The 18574-nt window shown below is 46.2% G+C and overlaps 1 protein-coding gene across 1 annotated transcript in view; it reads right to left on the bottom strand.

The window, feature by feature from the left end:
• Nucleotides 1–9175, bottom strand: part of NEK7 (NIMA related kinase 7) — a 347672-nt gene extending 338497 nt beyond the window's left edge. Inside the window, exons 1-2 of the mRNA XM_063940132.1 lie at nt 8990–9175; nt 8834–8910 (exon numbers count right to left, since the gene is read on the bottom strand). Of these exons, the coding sequence (XP_063796202.1) occupies nt 8834–8881 (48 nt within the window). The 5' untranslated portion in view covers nt 8882–8910; nt 8990–9175. The remainder of the gene's footprint in view (nt 1–8833; nt 8911–8989) is intronic.
• Between the last annotated feature and the right edge of the window lie 9399 nt (nt 9176–18574).

The raw sequence follows: 18574 nt of genomic DNA, 5'->3' as shown, positions 1-18574 counted from the left end.
GGGAGGAAACAAGTAAACCAGCCAATAGACCCACGGAGTTGTCAAGGCGTCTAAGCTACTGCCTGTGGGTCCCTCGACCTGGAACAATACCGCTCGAGTTTCTTGTTGAGTCGAGAGGTCACCATGTTAATTTGTGGATACCCCCCACCGACGCGTTAACCACCGGAACACCACCTGGTGGAAGCCCCATTCCCCAGGGAGCAGGTTGTGTCTGCTGAGGAAGTCTGCTTTCCAGTTGTCTACACCGGGATTAAAAATATCACCGACAATGCCACGGCAGGTTTTCCGCCCAGAGAATTCCTGACACCTCTGACATTCCGGCTCTGCTTTTCGACGGTTTATGTATGTTACCTACGTCACATTGTTCGACTGGACCTGAATGGCTTGATTCTGAAGAAGAGATGAGGCCTGCAGAAAGGCGTTGGATGTTTATTGGAAGGATGAACTCCTGACCATCTTACCTGAAAATGTACCTCCTGGATGACTGCACCCCAACCTCTGAGGCTTGCATCTGTGGTTAGCAAAATCCAATTCTGAATCCCGAACTTTCGACCCTCGACTAAGCGAGAAGTTTGTAGCCACCACAGGAGGGAGATCCTGGCTTTTGGTGACAGACAAATCTTCTGGTGCATGTGAAGATGCAATCTGGACCATTTGTCCAACAGATCCAGTTGGAAGTGCCTCGCATGAAACCTTTTGTACTGAATTGCTTTGTAAGAAGCCACCATTTTCCCCAGAAGTCGTAGGCAGAGATGTACTGAGATCCGGGTCGGCTTCAAGACGGCCCTAACTATCGACTAGATTACCATTGCCTTTTCCAAGGGAAGGAACACTTTGAGACTGTCCAGAATTATTCCCAAGAAATTAAGTCTCTGCATTGGTTTTAGGTGAGATTTTGGTAGGTTCAGAATAAATTCCAATCTAAAAAAAATAAAAAGGAAGAATAAAAAAAAAAAAGCTGGGAACCCCCCCCCCCCCCCCCCACACACTTCCCAGCGAAACACGTCAACCAGCTACACCCCAGAATACAAATTGGATTCTGTTATATATTCTACCCATCTGGATTTGTGACCTGAAAAAGACCTGATCATGATGCTGAACATCGATGGAAACTAATTGGGCCATTATTAATCCAGCTGCAAATCGGGCCACAGGGGACTACTGCTGCCTCAGCAGTGCCAACTGCAATTATAGGACCCCAATTTTCGAGCCTGGACAGTAACAAACAGCTAGGACCTATCATCCAAAGTTCGGGACTGAAGCTCCATCTTAAGGTCGGAATTAAAGGAACAGGACACATCCATTAAAACTCACCACTCCAAAATGGACACAGAATCCGCAGAGATTATCAAGGGGTGACTATACATTGCCTCATGCTATTCATTTTTATCTTTCATTTCATTTATACATTTTTTTGGCTGCCTATTTTAGATATACTTGCCTTAATCTTCAACCAATTGTGCACTGTAATTACTTTACAGGAAGTAATTCATCAATTTAACTTTTTAATGTTTTAAAAATAAAATTATTTTATTCACTTTACCTGTATTGCAATACTTTCCTCAAAGAAACGCAGTGTCCTTCTCTTGTATACTGCTTCACCTGTGAAAGGTAGGCTTTCCACGCATTTCCTGGAATCGGCAGTCCACTGGCGTAGCCACAAGCCCCTGCATGCTGATACTGCCATGGCAGTGGTGCGTGCGTTGAGCAATCTCCTCTATAGCCTCCACCACAAAGTTAACAGAATCCTGTATATGCTGTGGGAGTAAAATAATCTCCCCCCTGGATATGGAATCTAATCCAATTAGATTACCAGACCATTTTGCAATGGCCCTAGTGATCCATGTACAAGCTATAGTAAGTCTTTGGGCCACCCACGCCGCTGTGTACAGAGACTTGAGTGGTCTCAATCTTGTGGTCTGCAGAATACGTCAACGAAGCTGCCCCAGGAACAGGTAAAACTACCTTACGTAACAGCCTGGAAACCGAAGCGTCCAGTATCGGTGGGTTTTCCCATTTTTTCCTGTCATCCTGAGGGAACAGAAAGGATGTAATTAACCTTTTTGGAATCTTAAACTTCCTGTCAGGATTAACCCAAGTTGCTTCAAAGAGAATTAAATTCCTTAGAAGCAGGAAAAGCAGCAGATTTCTTTTTCACATTAAAAAAAGGATTCCCCCTCATCCTCTGACACCTTGTTAGGAATGTGTAAGACTTCTCATAGCTTCAATCAGGGCCTTTATTCCCTGTGCTAAAGCTGCATCCCCCCCACCCCCGTCAAGTCCACCTCCCCCTCCCCTGGGTCTGATACATCATCGGTATCAGCCTGCATGATTTGGGCCAGAGTACGCTCCTGTGGACAAATAGCAGGGGTATGAGACACCGGGATGACCACTGTATCTCTATTCATCAGGTCATCTACAGATTGCCTTAAATATTGCGTCTCCTTTTCATTTTGGGACAATTTGATTGAAATATTTGAAATCATCCCCTTTAATGAATCTAACCATATAGATTCAGATCCACTAGCCTGAGAACGTGTACTATCCCGAGTACACGATAATGATCCCCCTGATTGAGAAAAGCACTCTGCTGTGCATAATACACACTCCTTTGACATAATAATGTAAAAGAACACACACACACACACAGGGGAATGTTAATAGCACAGTTAACCCACACAGAGCCCTTCTAGGGAGACACAGTATTGGAGCCAGCCACACAGCGCCCCTGTAGCTAAAGTATAGACTTAGCTGGGTCGCAAACAGAGTACCCTTAATAGGGTTCAGTACACCAGATTATTGCTCCTTCCCCCCTTTACTATGACCCCCTGGTACCGCTGAGGTGCTCTGGAGTCCGTGTGGAGGAGCTGCACTTTCCTGTCAGGCTGCCTGTTGTAAGCTGCAGAAAGGAAAATGGTGCTGGTGAGCTGCTGGATCCGCTCATAGTGAAGGCCCCGCCCCCTTAATGGTGCGTGGCCTTCCCGCTTTTTATACTGGCTGAGGTGACAGAATAAGGGTTACAGTGGGTTAAAACCCCTGTAATATATGCCAGTAGTGGGTAATAATATTGGCTCCAGCCGCCCCTCACAGCAGTCACACAGTGCCCCTGAATCCTGGAGCGCAGCGTGCATGCAGCACTGCACTCCTACCCTGATGCCGCCATTTCCGCCAGCGACCTGCTAACCAGGACGTCGGCCACCTACTCACCACTCTTCAGTCTTCTGCCTCTGCTATGGGTGGCGGCGTGCTGCGGGTCTGTACGCTCGCCGTGGTGGGGCTTGCAAATAAGACCCTCAGGAGCTCATTGCCCTGTCAGCAGGGAACGGGACCATTAACCTTAGGGAGGTTAGCCCGCCCCCCCTAAGTTCCACGAAGCAGGCAGTCTGGTGCCAACCAGCCCTGCCTGAAAATAACATAGAAAATAAATGCAGAACACTCTTCAGGAGCTTCCCAAGCATGACCGGCTCCTCCGGGCACATTTCTTAAACCGAGTCTGGTAGGAGGGGCATAGAGGGAGGAGCCAGTGAACACTCTCAAACTCTTAAAAGTGCCCATGGCTCCTAGTGGACCCGTCTATACCCCATGGTACTAATGTGGACCCCAGTATCTCTAGGATGTAAAAGAAATATAAGTGTACCTATGTATTTTAACTACTGTTCTATTAATTTATTTTAAATAGTTTTAGAAAGTGTTCTAATAAATTATATATACTTTGAAGATTAAGTACTGTGGTTGTATTCAATGTACAATAGGTTATAACAAATAGACCAATCTCTGTACCGTAGATATATGTTTTGATGTTCTATGAATGGTGTCAATATACACAAACTTTCAAAAAGATACAATTTCTCTATATCTACTCAAAAGGCCCTTTCAGGCAGAGGACCAATCTGCGGGGTTGCTGTTGACAATCAAACAAAAAGCAACTGGCTACAGTAATTGTAGCCAAACTTTATAACATTAGAGTTGATTTAGCGCAGCACTAGTTACATATACACTACATTATAATATATATTTATTTATTTATTTTTTCCCCAGATATAAGTACTTAACCAACCTATTTCCAGTCAGGAGAGGATAGTGTCTCAATTATCAGAGATTAGCCTGTCACTTGAGCTAAACATTGCCGAACCTCTCAAAGGGCAGTAGGAGGAAAGGAGACAGATATTTTGGCTCAAATGCATTAAAGGAAAGCTTGATAGTCAGCAACTGCTTATCTGCAGTGTAAAGGGTACCGACAGCTCTCCCAGTGACCTGAAGTGTTGTGCAAAAATCTTTACCTTTAGACCAGTGGCGGAACTAGCGAGCGGTGGGCCCAGGTGCGACAAAATGCTTTGGGCCCCCTCATTTCATCCAAGTCCACCCCTGGAGAGGATCTGGTGAGGGGGGCCTGCTCAGGGCCAGGGAAATGGATACCTAGCAACAGTGCCATAACTAGACATTTTAGCGCTGTGTGCAAGAAACGGCATCAGAGCCCCCCTCTATGTAAAACAGGAGCAGTGCGCGTTGTAGGCGTGCGCAAAAAATATAGGGGCGTGGCTTTGTGGGGAAGCGGTGTGGGCCACAAAATAATACCAATTCATATAACGGTGCACAGTAGTCTACATTATTCAAATTACGCCACACAGTAGCGCCGCTACACCAGGTAGAGCCCCTTTTACACCTTATGGTGGACAGATTCCCCTATTTACACATTATGGCAGACAGCGTCCACCTTTTACACATTATGGCAGACAGTCCCCTATTTTACACATTAAGGCAGACACAGTCCCCCTTTTTACACATTACGGCAGACAGCGTCCCCATTTTTACACATTACAGCAGACAGCATCCCTCTTTTTACACATTACGATAGACAGCATCCCTTTTTTTACACATTACGGCAGACAGCGTCCCCTTTTTACACATTATGGCAGACAGCGTCCCCTTTTACACATTACAGCAGACAGCGTCCTGATTTTTACACATTACGACAGACAGCGTCCCTTTTTTACACATTACGGCAGACAGCGTCCCCTTTTTACACATTACGGCAGACAGCGTCCCCTTTTTACACATTACGGCAGACAGCGTCCCCTTTTTACACATTACGGCAGACAGCGTCCCCTTTTTACACATTACGGCAGACAGACAGAATAGATAGATACATATATAGAAAGAATAGATTATACTTACTTTCTCCGCTGGCAGTCAGGCTCCTCTGTGCTGGCAGATCCCGGGCAGGGAAGAAAAAGGAGGAGGGAGGTGGAGGAGGGAGCCACAGCAGCGCAATGTAATTGGTGTTGGCGCTGCTGCAGCTGTCCCTCTCCTTCTCCATAGGCTGTTCTCCGCCACTGTGATGAGGAAGAGCATCCCAGCATTTACAGCGGCGGAGGACAGCCTATGGAGAATGAGAGGGACAGCAGCAGCCACGCCTACACCAATTACACTGCGCTGCTGCAGCTACCTTCTCAGCCCCCCCCCCTCCCCTTCCCCGTGGCCGCTGTGCTCCTCTCCTCGGCGGGCAGCGGTGGCCCACAGCGGCATGTAATGAGTCAGTTTGACTCCTTACATGCCGCGCTGGCTTTGGGCCCCTTGACAGTGGCGGGCCCCAGTGCAAGGCACAGCTTGCACTGGCGGTAGTTCCGCCACTGCTTTAGACCTCAAAGGAGGAGCCCTAAGGAGAGCGAGAAGCCAAGCAAAAAGACCTAGGGCCCTTTGGAATAGAGTCAGCCTATCCCTGCAAACCTTACATATTTAACAAACAATGGGTGGAGCTTGGACTGTTATCTCTGCATTTACAGCACTGAGCAAGGCAGCATCAGAAGCGGGACGAGGCAGAGGAGGAGGTGGATTATTCTCCTCGGTGCCAGCCTTCTGACAGCATCAATACGGGGAAGGCCCACCCAGAGGTGCGGCCTGACAAAGATTGGCAGCGGCAAGCGGAACATGTCCTGTTGTAAGTCTATTTACTGATCTTCTGTGATAAACTAACCAGTTAACTTTAGGTATATCCCATTGTCCAGAAAATAAGACACAGAGACTAGATTCCCGTACAATAAATTCAGTTTATTGTTTTGGTGTGTTCTCGGGCGTTTTCATAGAAGGGCACTTTGATGCTACCAATTCTCAACAACATCCTACCACAAGTGAGCCTATTGTAATAGCAGTATTAAATGTGCTTAAGTACCAGCGCTTTTCATCTTTGTGATTAAACTTAAAAATTCTGTAGTGAAGCACAGGTATTCAGCTAGTACTTCATATATTAGAACTATTGTGCCCTGCTCTTAGCTGGCTGCCTCTCTACAACAGTACAGTATATGCACACCAGCAATACGCAAAGTAGCATCAGAAACCAGACTGTCTCTGAAAACCCGTTTTGTTTCTTTAACATCCATCCAGCCTTCTAGCCACATTTAACATTTCTCTCTACTTACACTACCTCCCTTTTTCTTCCTCAAAGACAAGTCTACTATGTAACTGGTCAGATCCCTGGGCTCACATCTTCATCCTATAGCTCTTCTCTGGGATTTTCAAATATTTTTTTTTTAAAGAATAAGTATTTGCCAAACAAGCAACTCTTGAATCAATCTCTCCAAATACTGCAATATTTCTCTCCTCACTTTACCTACAAATTACTCAAACAGTTTGTGTTCTTGCTCAACTCTCTGCAATGAGGCTTTTGTCCTCAACACTGCACTGAGTCTTTCCTCATGAAAGTGATCAATGACCTACACTACTTACAGAAAAATCTTATTTTAATTTCTCCATACTACTTTACCTGGATCTCTCAAGGTCCATACACACTGGGCATTTTTGCCCAGCGTGTATGCACAGCGATGTTCACGGACATCGCTGGGCTGAAAAGCGCTCAGTGCATATACGCCGAGTGCTTTTCCCCCCTGCCCAGCGATGTCAGCGGGGGTGAACGGCTTTCCCGCCATTCATCTACTGGTAATACCGGCGGCCGCCAGCAATGAAGCGGGAGCGCGCATCAGCGCTCATAGCTTGTGCATACACACTGGGTGGTTTTGAGCTGAAAGCAGCTCAACACCCCAAAAGTGAGCTGCTTTCAGCTCAATATCGCCCAGTGTGTATGGGCCTTAAGTCACTTTTCAACACCATTTCTCTCCTGCATAATCTTCATTCCACTGACCTGCATAATAGTGAACAAGGAGAAAACTTTCTATCTAAACTACCAAGCAGCTCAACATCTCTAGCACCTTTCCCTTCACTCCCACTATCTAGTCGCACAAGGGTTCGTTTTTTACCTTCACCCTTCTCACAGCAAACCTCATTTTTTGGAAAACAAATTAGCTCATTCGGCCTCCAGCAAGGACATCACTCCGTCATTAGTCTTGCGTTAGCATTTGTTTCTATTTCCACATGGCTGTCACAATGCTAGCTAATGCTCTACATCAGAGATTTTCAACCTTTTACAACTCGCGGCACACTGAACAAGATTTAAATATTACCAAAGCACACTCAAATATAATGGTGATGCATGGTGCAGTTGCGTGTCCTAGGATGTCATGTCGCAGCTTCTCCATAGGTAACGCCTGAGCCACATCTGAGAAAGCCAGAAGAGCCCAACACTACCCGGGCCCAAAATTAGAACTGGCTCTGGAACCACTAAACCCACCAGTACTGATTGTTCCAGGACCTCAGTAGCGGCAAAACACTGACTGGCCTGGCTCTACTTCTATGGCGGCACACCTGGAGACTGCTCAGGGCACACTAGTATGCCACGGCACAGTGGTTGAAAAACACTGCTCTACATGTTCAAAAACAGAGTTCATCTTCCCATCAAAACATCACACACCAATGACAACAGGACAATTTCCTCAGTCTCCATAGCTGATGGCTTTTTATCACCCATGTGATTCCATGGAAAAACGGTTAATATTTATCTTGTCTCAAATCTGTAAATGTTGAATTCCAAGAAAGGAATTCAATTGTTGTTTGGACACCCTGCGCCTGATGCATCAATTCAATTGTTGCGCCATTCGGATGCCCATTATAAGTCCAGCATTCGCACATTTTTCCTGTTGCATCCAATAGTTTAGACCAGTTAAGCTGCTAAACCCAGTTTATTTTGGAGCGACCAGCACGAAAAAGGAATGGGTGCTCGGTGCCGGAATGATAATTTTATATCTTCTCATCTAAAGTGACAGGCAATATGGTGTGCTAAAACAACTGAATCACTCCACAAGCACTCACTCCAACTACCCTGTCCCTCTCGGCCCTTACAGTAGGTCTATCTGTATAATAACCACCTCCCATTCACAGCAACAATATTTTACTTTATGTGCTGCTACTGTAGCTTTCAAAATAATTCCCCTACCAAGTTCAGACATTCCCTCTGCTTTTTACTCTTCAGATGCTCTGTGAAAAACAACCTTGGTACTAGACCCTAACCTACTCCCAGCTACACCTCACACAGGAAAAGACAAACTTACTACAGTCACACTGCCAACTCTGAGCCCCACTCACTTCTTGCCTCAGCTCAGCACTTTCTCAAAAAACTGTAAATTATTTTAAGACTACAGTAGATACCAGCCCTTCAAAGTGACAAAACACCTAACTGTAACGTCAGCACCGACTGGAAAAACACTTGAATTCCCCCCACAGAAGTGAGAGGCAGTGTTAGCCTTTTGCTTTCCTCTCTGAATGTGTTGCCCATGTGTTATGTACAGTATGTACTACTTTCCCCACTGTCCCACGACTGCTGCTAATAGGAGTACTATGTGTGCCTGACTCTCCTAGTTATACCTCTAGGATGCACTGCATTTCCTTTACTGTTAAGTTATATATACACAGCTGTTGTGTACATGGAATTACAATGACTTCATACCTGAGGCTGGAACGGAGGGGCAGACGGTCCCTGACACTGCTCCTCCATTGCGTTGAATCCTCAGGCACCTCACTGCTCTGCAAGAGACAAGAACAATTAGCCCGTGACTATAATACGCTGATAGAATACCATGATTGAAAAAGAGATGACACATACCGGTGTTCACCCCAAGCTTTATTCCTAGGCGGTCCGCCCGGCAGAAGCCCCCTGCCGCCCGGCACTACACTGCGACGCTCCAGGAAAACTCGCGTTGCGCTGCTGCCTATTTCATACAGAAACGTCAGTGCATCGCGACGTATTGTCTGCGTCACTGCCCGCGTCACGGTGTCGCACAGGAAAAATGATTCCTCCCCCAGTATAAAAGGAAGGGCTCCGCTCACTCACTGTTGCTGGGGTACTCCCTGTATGTCCGCGGCTCCTTGTTGTGTGCTACTGGACCTTCTGTGTAGCCGGCCAGTGGGGCAGCAGCTGCCATTTGTGTAGCCGACCAGTGGGGCAATATCTGTCTGGGCGCTTTTAATCAAAATGTACTTGTGTCCAAAGTACAATTGGGCATTATATGTACAGCGCTGCCGTTTGGGTTGAAGCTAGATCCAAGTGGGCTAAGGGACCTTTTCCGTAATCAACCTGCCGTTTGTGTCCAGCCAGAAGTGGGGCTGGCTTCCTTTGTCCAAAAAGCAGTGGGCTAGTATCTGGGTAATGTAAAAAAAAAACATGAAGGCCCCTATTTATCAATGAGTTGTAAATGCCAAATTGCTTTCTAACAAATATTTAAAATGCCCACTCTAATATATACAGGCGCATCTTATTACTATATACGATAAAAGTGTGCTGTACGTCGCAAAACACTACATCCCTCGAGAGAAAACAATACACACACACATTGAGTTCCAAAGCTCATTGGCCCTCATTCCGAGTTGTTCGCTCGCTAGCTGCTTTTAGCAGCATTGCACACGCTCTTAATTTATGATTTCCATCACCTGTGTTGAACTAGTTAAATGATAAGAAAGCTGTTTCTTCACAGGTGATGGCAATAATAAATTAAGAGGGAAGTCCAGAAACAGAGCATTTTGTACCTAGTGGGGTGGGTCATGTTGGAGGGTATGCAGTTTCTGAGTAGCTCGAGACTTACTCAGCCATTGCGATCAGTTCAGGCAGTTTCGTTCCTGGTTTGACGTCACAAACACACCCAGCGTTCGCCCAGACACTCCCCCGTTTCTTCAGACACTCCCGCGTTTTTCCCAGAAACGCCAGCGTTTTTTCGCACACTCCCAGAAAACGGCCAGTTTCCGCCCAGAAACACCCACTTCCTGTCAATCACAGTACGATCACCAGAACGATGAAAAATCCTCGTTATGCCGTGAGTAAAATACCTACCTTTTGTGTAAAATAACTAACCGCATTCGCTCTGCGAGCCTTGCGCATGCGCAGTAAGCGACTAATCGCAATATAGCGAAAATCGGCAACGAGCGAACAACTCGGAATGAGGGCCATTGATGTATATATTTGTTATTAAAAGGATATGTATTCAATATATCACAATGTACAATATATATATATATATATATATATATATATATGTGCCAATAGAGGAATGGGCGCACTTGGGTTGTTTTTCCACCCAATATTCAACGGGGAAAAACAGCAGTCTCCCTAAGATATTTACTCCTAATTTGTGAGCATAAAACCACATTTAACATGTTCCATGTAAAATTTATTACAACATAAAAGCAATGATACAAAACGGTATAGTATCTCTTCTTGCAGATAACACCATATAGTACAGAGGACCAGTTGAAATAACTTTGATAGATTCCTCCTTCTCCTTTGACAATTCGGAGATTTGATGTTTATGAACAAATAACCCGACGCGTTTCGTCTTACTCTAAGACTTCATCAGGGGTATGTCTCTAGTGCTTGATAAATACTGTTAGTGCATCAATAAAATGGCAATTACGTATTCTGGATACTTGAAAAAACCACACACCGGTGGGGTACACAGGTGAAAGTTAGATTAAGCCTTATGGTTAAGTGCTTGAATAACAAGTTCAAACGCATAGGCCTGAACGCAAGTTCAAATAGGTATGTGACCTTATGATTCAGGGATTTGGATAACAAGTTCAAATACACAGGTCTACCACAATTTCATATGCGTGTGTAACCTTGCCAGCAGCTACAATAGCTTCAAGTCACAACCAGTGTAATATATACAGGTTGAGTATCCCTTATCCAAAATGCTTGGGACCAGAGGTATTTTGGATATTGGATTTTTCCGTATTTTGGAATAATTGCATACCATAAAGAGTTATCATGGTGATGGGACCTAAATATAAGCACAGAATGCATTTATGTTACATATACACCTTATACACACAGCCTGAAGGTCATTTTAGACAATATTTTTTATAACTTTGTGCATTAAACAAAGTGTGTCTACATTCACACAATTCATTTATGTTTCATATACACCTTATACACACAGCCTAAAGGTCATTTAATACATTATTTTTAATAACTTTGTGTATTAAACAAAGGTTGTGTACATTGAGCCATCAAAAAACAAAGGTTTCACTATCTCAGTCTCACTCAAAAAAGTCCGTATTTCGGAATATTCCGTATTTCGGAATATTTGGATATGGGATACTCAACCTGTATATATCAGTGTTCGCAAAAACGCGCTATAGCGCGTATTTTACCCTCTTTTGATGATCAGGGACTCACATTTTAAAAGTGGGCGGGTCCCTGAGGACGCGCTCTGCTACAGCCAATCGTATGCTCTCTGGTTATGTCCTGGCGTGGCAGCAGGGGTGAGTGTGTGCGCTGACTGTTAATGGAGCGCCGGCAGAACTTTGTGTGGCGGTGGCGGGGACCAAGTCCTCCCGCAGCAGGGAGCTTACTCAGCGGCAGGAGTCTATGTGTGGTCCGTGTTACTGTGACTGGGAGGAGTCCAGATCTCAGTGCTCCGGGGGGTGGGGGGGGGGGGGCTGTGTAAATAGTTTTCCTGCGGGTGGAAGGGGGTAATCCGTATGGTCGGCGTCCCTGTGGCTTGAAGGGGGGGGAGTCTGCATCCAGGGGATCAGTACCCCGGGCCCCCCTGTGTTATTGGGCACCCCGGCCAGAGCTCTGCAACGCCGGGGCAGGAGGGATCCGCGCTGCCGGGGTAGGAGTTCGGCTGTGCATGGCGGCTTCCTCCCCCCTCCTCTCGGGCAGCAAGGTCAAGCAATCTCCAGCCTTCGCTGCTGCCAGGAGAGATGCTGCTGGCGGCAGACGCTGGAGATTGCTTGACTCAGTCCCCGGCCGTGCTGCCCGAGAGGAGGGGGGAGGAAGCCACATGCACAGCCGAACTCCTACCTCGGCAGCGCGGATCCCTCCTGCCTCGGCAGCCTGGTGTCTAATCTTCTCCCCCTTCTGCAGCGCGGCTCCCATTGCCTGTGATTGCGGGAGATGAGCAGCGCATGCAGCGGGGGGACTGGGAGGTTGGACGGACTGATAGTCGGTGGGGGGGGGGGGGGGGGCTCTCCTGTTTTTGATGCCCTGGTCCTGTTTTTGATGCCCTGGGCCCCCCGAGGGCTTGATCCGTCCCTGTCTGGATGCTCAGCGCTATGTCAGGGGGTGGGGAGTCTGTGTGCATAGTTTTCCTGTGGGTGAGGTGTCTGGATGCGTCAGATCCAATATCACCCCCAAAGCTCATACTTTAATTGCCATCTGGCATCCAGAAACATTACAGTAATAGGCGTGCACAGACGCCGACATACAGGTGCAGCTCCGGACTTCTCCCCCTCCGTGGCATTATAGTTTACTCTCACCTCCCCTGTCCTGGATATAGACTGCTTACCTGGGCGGCCCAGGTGAGCAGTCTTATGTCCCAGTGGAAGGGGTGGAGGACGTAGTCAGTTACCTGGCGGAGGGGGGGGAAGTCCGGAGCAGCACCCGTATGTCAGCGTCTGCGCATGCCTACGATTACAGTAGTGCAGCCACTATGTAGTACACCCCTAGTGAGATGTACAATGTAAAGATACCAACTCCAACCACAGTGATCTCTGTTCTATCACTGCTCTGTGGTTTTCTAGATATTCTAGAATTACACGCCTCAGGGTGTTGTGTGACATGTAGTTCCACAACAGAGCCACAGAAGTCTGTTCAAGAGGGACAATTTTCAGCTCCATGCAGTGTAACACATGGCACCCCCTCTACTGACATCTGCGATGACTGTGGGCACCCCCTTCCCCCGCTGACACCCGCGATCACTGTGTCTGGGGGGATCTGAGGTGGTGGCTGCCATGTGTATAATGCGCTCTACCTGGCGCAATGTGTATACCGCGCTCTGCCTGGCGCAATGTGTATAACGTGCTCTGCCGGGCGCACTGTGTATAACACGCTCTACCGAGCACATTGTGTATAACGCGCTCTACCAGGCGCATTGTGTATAACGTCCTCTACCTGGTGCAATGTGTATAATGCGCTCTACCTGGCGCATTGTGTATAACGTGCTCTACCTGGTGCAATGTGTATAATTTATTTATTTATTTATTACCAGTTATTTATATAGCGCACACATATTCCGCAGCGCTTTACAGAGAATATTTGGCCATTCACATCAGTCCCTGCCCCAGCGGAGCTTACAATCTATATTCCCTACCATATGTACACACACATTCACGCTAGGGTTAATTTGTTGGAAGCCAATTAACCTACCAGTATATTTTTGGAATGTGGGAGGAAACCGGAGTACCCGGAGGAAACCCACGCAAGTACGGGGAGAATATACAAACTCCACACAGTTAGGACCATGGTGGGAATCGAACCCATGACCTCATTGCTGTGAGGCAGTAATGCTAACCATTACACCATCCGTACTGCCCCTAATGCGCTCTACCTGGCGCATTGTGTAGATCGTGCTCTACCTGGTGCAATGTGTATAATGCGCTCTACCTGGCGCATTGTGTATAACGTTCTCTACCTGGTGCAATGTGTATAATGCGCTCTACCTGGCGCATTGTGTATAACATGCTCTACCTGGTGCAATGTGTATAATGCGCTGTACCTGGTGCAATGTGTATAATGTGCTCTACCTGGCACAGTGTGTATAGGAGGTTCTACCTGGTGCAATGTGTATAAGCGACACTACTGTGTGGTGTAATATGAATTACCACTATTACGTGGCCACGCCCCTTCCCCATGAAGCCATGCCCCTAAATTTTTGCAGCGCGCCTTCGGCGCGCACCGCCTGTAGTTTCGTGTCTAGGAGGTGGAGCTCCAATTCACTTTCTGTCAAAGGGCACCAAAATGTCTAGTTACACAGCTCTGGTGCAGGGTGTCCTGCATGTTACACAGCCCAACACTTTTGTAGTGTCCAAACAAGATTAAGATGAATAAAAACCTTCATTCCGATGGGACCCAGAAAAGGACCGGTAGGACCCCAATTTTTAAAAGTGAGGGGTCCCTGGGACCCACTTTTTTTGGGGCTCAGCGCGATCACTGTATATATATTTACATGGTTACAATTTATACAGTAAGCAGTTAATACAAACTAAATCAAATACATACATGGCCAGCGATACAATTACCATATTTTGCTCAATGCTGTCTACGCTCCAGTTCCTCCAAAAGCAAAAATATTACCAACACTCCATCTCGCTCAGGACCCAGGGGGGAAAAAAAAGGGCAGAGACTTCTGTGTGTCTCATCAGCAATGTACTATGTAGTTTGGGGGAGTGCACAGACTAGTCTAAGGGAGGGAACTTTCTCATTCATGATGAGTCACTGGTCAATTCATATGCAAAGGAGGTTCAGCCTTGATGGACAAATTACAGGAAATAGCCACTGGTCAAGCATGCTGTCTTCCAGGAAATCCATTGTTCTAATAAGAGTGACTTTAGCTTTCATACATTTAATCATATCTACTTGTTGCAATGAGATACAACTTAATAACATGCATCAAATTGATATACACATTAATCCGGTTGCTTTAATACCAAACACGACATGTCTATCTTGCTTCGTTACAATAATACACATACATGACGTTACTCCATTAAATACATTTAAAACATTATGATGTCTGGCGCTTGATATGTTCAAATTATGTGCTGTATGAAATATGTGTCGAATCTATCTCTGTGGCATGTCTGTGTAAATGTGTATGTACCGTATATTGCTGAGCTCGCTGTGCGTATTTGCAAGCATAGTGACTCATATGTGTGGAGTCTGTATGTTCTCTCTATGTAATATTTTTGACTTCGACAGTTTACCCTTTGGCAGTAAACAATAACTGCCATCAATTATTAACATAAGAAAAAAATATTTCAGACAATCGGTGACCTAGACACACGTATGTATTCATTTCGCAAATCAGACATTTGACTATATTTGGGGAAGACAGGGAGGAGGACGAGACATCCTCTATATGCACTCGGCGGTCACGGGACCACTGGTTGGGTGTGGGACAACATTCAACCTATAGAGTATGCTGGGACAGTGCTTTGGCCTATAATGTCTGATTTGGACGAACATTTCACACATACATGTACCTACGTCTTTGTACACTGATGTTCGGATTCAATTGAGGTTCTGCTGGGTAGAGGAAGAAGACACAAATCGTGAAAGTGACATATAAAATTTTCATGATTTACATATTCCTATCATTTTCTGAACATTGTTTCCATTTCTGGAACGTATGCTAGGTCTGTTTCTTCATTGAACAAGGGTTATATGTAGTGTCCTTCCTAAATAACATAAACCTTTGGAGTTCGGGGAGAGCCACTCATAAACCTTTCTTTCACACATATTAATGAGCTCTTTATCTGCTATGTGTAAATAGCCATTGTCTGATTGTTCCTGATTACCTCCCAATTTCCTGAAATTGGTGAGATTTAAACATACCAAGGATATATCTATGGTACTGGTGGATCTTAAGGCTAGGGGGTCTAGGTATATTATATTCTTTGTCCACCGGTCCCCTCCCCCTTCCGTGTAATTCAAGTACCTCAGCTAACTCTAAAAAAAATATGGCACTAATCCTGCATCTTTTCGTATTAGAGGTACCTGTGAGCACATCCAACATTCCGTTTGGTTTAAGACCTTTACCCACTAGTGAGTGGTAATCACTCAAGGGATGTCTGTCACCTTATTGCTAGACTGACATCTCTGGATGCTCTCATCTTCAAATATAGGGTCACAATAACTACAAAATACAGTATTCTTCAGACAATAGCCTATCACGTTACCTCCGAACTCCATAACTACTAGACCTTTGATTTTCTCTGGCTTTAACAAACTGATCGGCTAATCCTGGGATCCTATAAGGAAATCACTCCTTCCTCCTGAACCAGTTCCAGTCCCACACTCGACTCCTCATAAAAAACCTTGCAAAAATAGAATGTCCTGAAAAAAAAATGTTTGTCAGCGGGAAAGAGAGAAAAGAGAAATAGAACAAAACAACTCTTGTCCATAGCAAATCAATTACAATAACTGGTCTTTCTGTGATCCTTTAGTACGCTCAGGTAGTGTTCAACAGTGCCGCCTCTCAGTCTTCACGGAACAGACTCTCTGGTGATACTTTTGCGATCTCACTCCATTTACGAGTTCCTTTCGGACTACTGACTTTCCTGCAATGGGAATCGTGGACCCAAGTCTCTCGGCTACTTTCACTGGGATAGTGCTGTCAACAAAACTTGGTACGGTCCTTCCCACCTGTCTATTAGGCAACCTGAGCGTAAGAACAATCACACAGTCTCTTGGTTCACAATCAAGACAGTTAGTATTTGGCATACCAGGAATCAACAGTTTCAAGTTCTTTTTGTCAAGTTCTCAAATGCTGGCTCATCTCAATAAGGTACTGTACTGTCACCTCATTGGTGTATTTCTGATCATTGTGCGGATCAATCATGACAAGAGGTTGTCTTCCAAAAAAACAAAAAGACACAAAAACCAAAACAAAAATTTCGAAGAGGGTGATTCGTTGAGTGAAGATCTGGGAGTGGTTCCGATGCTACATAATACCAGTGGCAGTATCTATGATCACAATAGTCCATTTCCAAGCTTTGCTCCTACTTCTAGGGGTACCATTATCTACACACAAATTTCTGCGCAATTTTTCTTTGCGGTAAACATAGCAGCATCCGTGGCGGCAGGAAATCCCTCTACCCAGTTTGAGAAAACATCAGTGCACACCAATACATAACAATAATTCCTAAAGGGTGTTAACTGTACGAAACTGTTGTGTGTTTGCGATGTAGAGTATCATGAGCATAACTCAAAAAAAAAAACATCTTTAGAGGAGAGAAAGAAGGAGAAAATGAAAAAGAAAAATGTCAGGTTTGCCATTCACCAATGGGCATATCAGTGTCTATACAAAATTTCCCTTCACCAGTATTCTCATCCTTCCTCCACCCTTTGTGCATGACAAGCAGTGGCGGATCCAGGGGGGGGGCACTCGGGCCCGTGCCCCTCCTGTCATTTGTGACCCAATCCGTCCCCCTCCCCCCGCTTGTGTCACTGAGACACGCTGCCGCTCAGTCCGGCGGCAGCGTGTCTCAGCTGTCAGGAGGAGAGCGCGGCTATCTAGCGGCGTGTTGCGGACTTCAAACCAGCCGCCGGTTCGTGAGCCAATCGGAGCTCGCGGACCGGCAGCCAATCAGGAGCCGCCGGTCCGCGAGCTCTGATTGGCTCACGAACTGGCGGCTAGTTTGAAGTCCTACACGCCGCCAGACATAGCCGCGCTCTCCTCCTGACACCCTCAGAGCCAGCCGGGCAGAGAAGCAGCAGCAGCAGTGGTAAGCAGCTGCAGAACTGCTGTGGGGGCATTTGTATACCTGCTGTGGGGGCATTTGTGTACCTGGCACTGTGAGGGCAATTGTATACCTGGCACTGTGGGGGCAATTGTTTACCTGGCACTGTGAGGGCAATTGTTTACCTGGCACTGTGGGGGCATTTGTATACCTGACACTGTGAGGGCATTTTTGGATCTGGCACTGTAGGGGCATTTTTGGATCTGGCACTGTAGGGGCATTTTTGGATCTGGCACTGTGGGGGCATTTTTGGATCTGGCACTGTAGGGGCATTTTTGGATCTGGCACTGTGGGAGCATTTTTGGATCTGGCACTGTGGGGGCATTTGTGGATCTGGCACTGTGGGGGCATTTGTGGATCTGGCACTGTGGGGGCAATTGTGGATCTGGCACTGTGGGGGCAATTGTGGATCTGGCACTGTGGGGGCAATTGTGGATTTGGCACTGCACTATTGGGGGCATATGTCTGTGTATCACGTCTCATTTTAATTGGCCACACTCACTATATGACTGCGGGCATTACTACAGGCAACATTACTACTGGGGGCAATAGGGGCATTGCATAAGGGGCACCACTACTATGGGGTCTATATAAGGGGCACTACCAGTACAGTGGACATTGCATAATGAGCGCTACAACTGTGGGCATTGTATAAGAAGCGCCACCTCACATGCACCGAAGCCGCACGCAAATGTACTTCCCCTTCCATGGTGCGCCCCCTATCATTTTCTTCTGGATCAGCCCCTGATGACAAGGCACACTGGTGTTATCGTGCTGGTGAGATATACTGAGTTCGGGCAGAACTCTGAAGGACCAATTAGGCATGTACTGTTTGAACTGTAATCGGGTCCATGTATTGTACCACCTTGTGTGAACGCAAAAGATGAAGAGGAAACTGTGGAGAAACAGAATAGAGGTTGGTGACAGATGAGTTTGTAAGGTAAAGAAGATT

Source organism: Pseudophryne corroboree, chromosome 9, assembly GCF_028390025.1.
Source record: "Pseudophryne corroboree isolate aPseCor3 chromosome 9, aPseCor3.hap2, whole genome shotgun sequence".
Classification (NCBI taxonomy): Eukaryota; Metazoa; Chordata; class Amphibia; order Anura; family Myobatrachidae; genus Pseudophryne; species Pseudophryne corroboree.
Note: the sequence above shows the minus strand (reverse complement) of the source record. Positions and strands in the feature narration are given on the sequence as shown.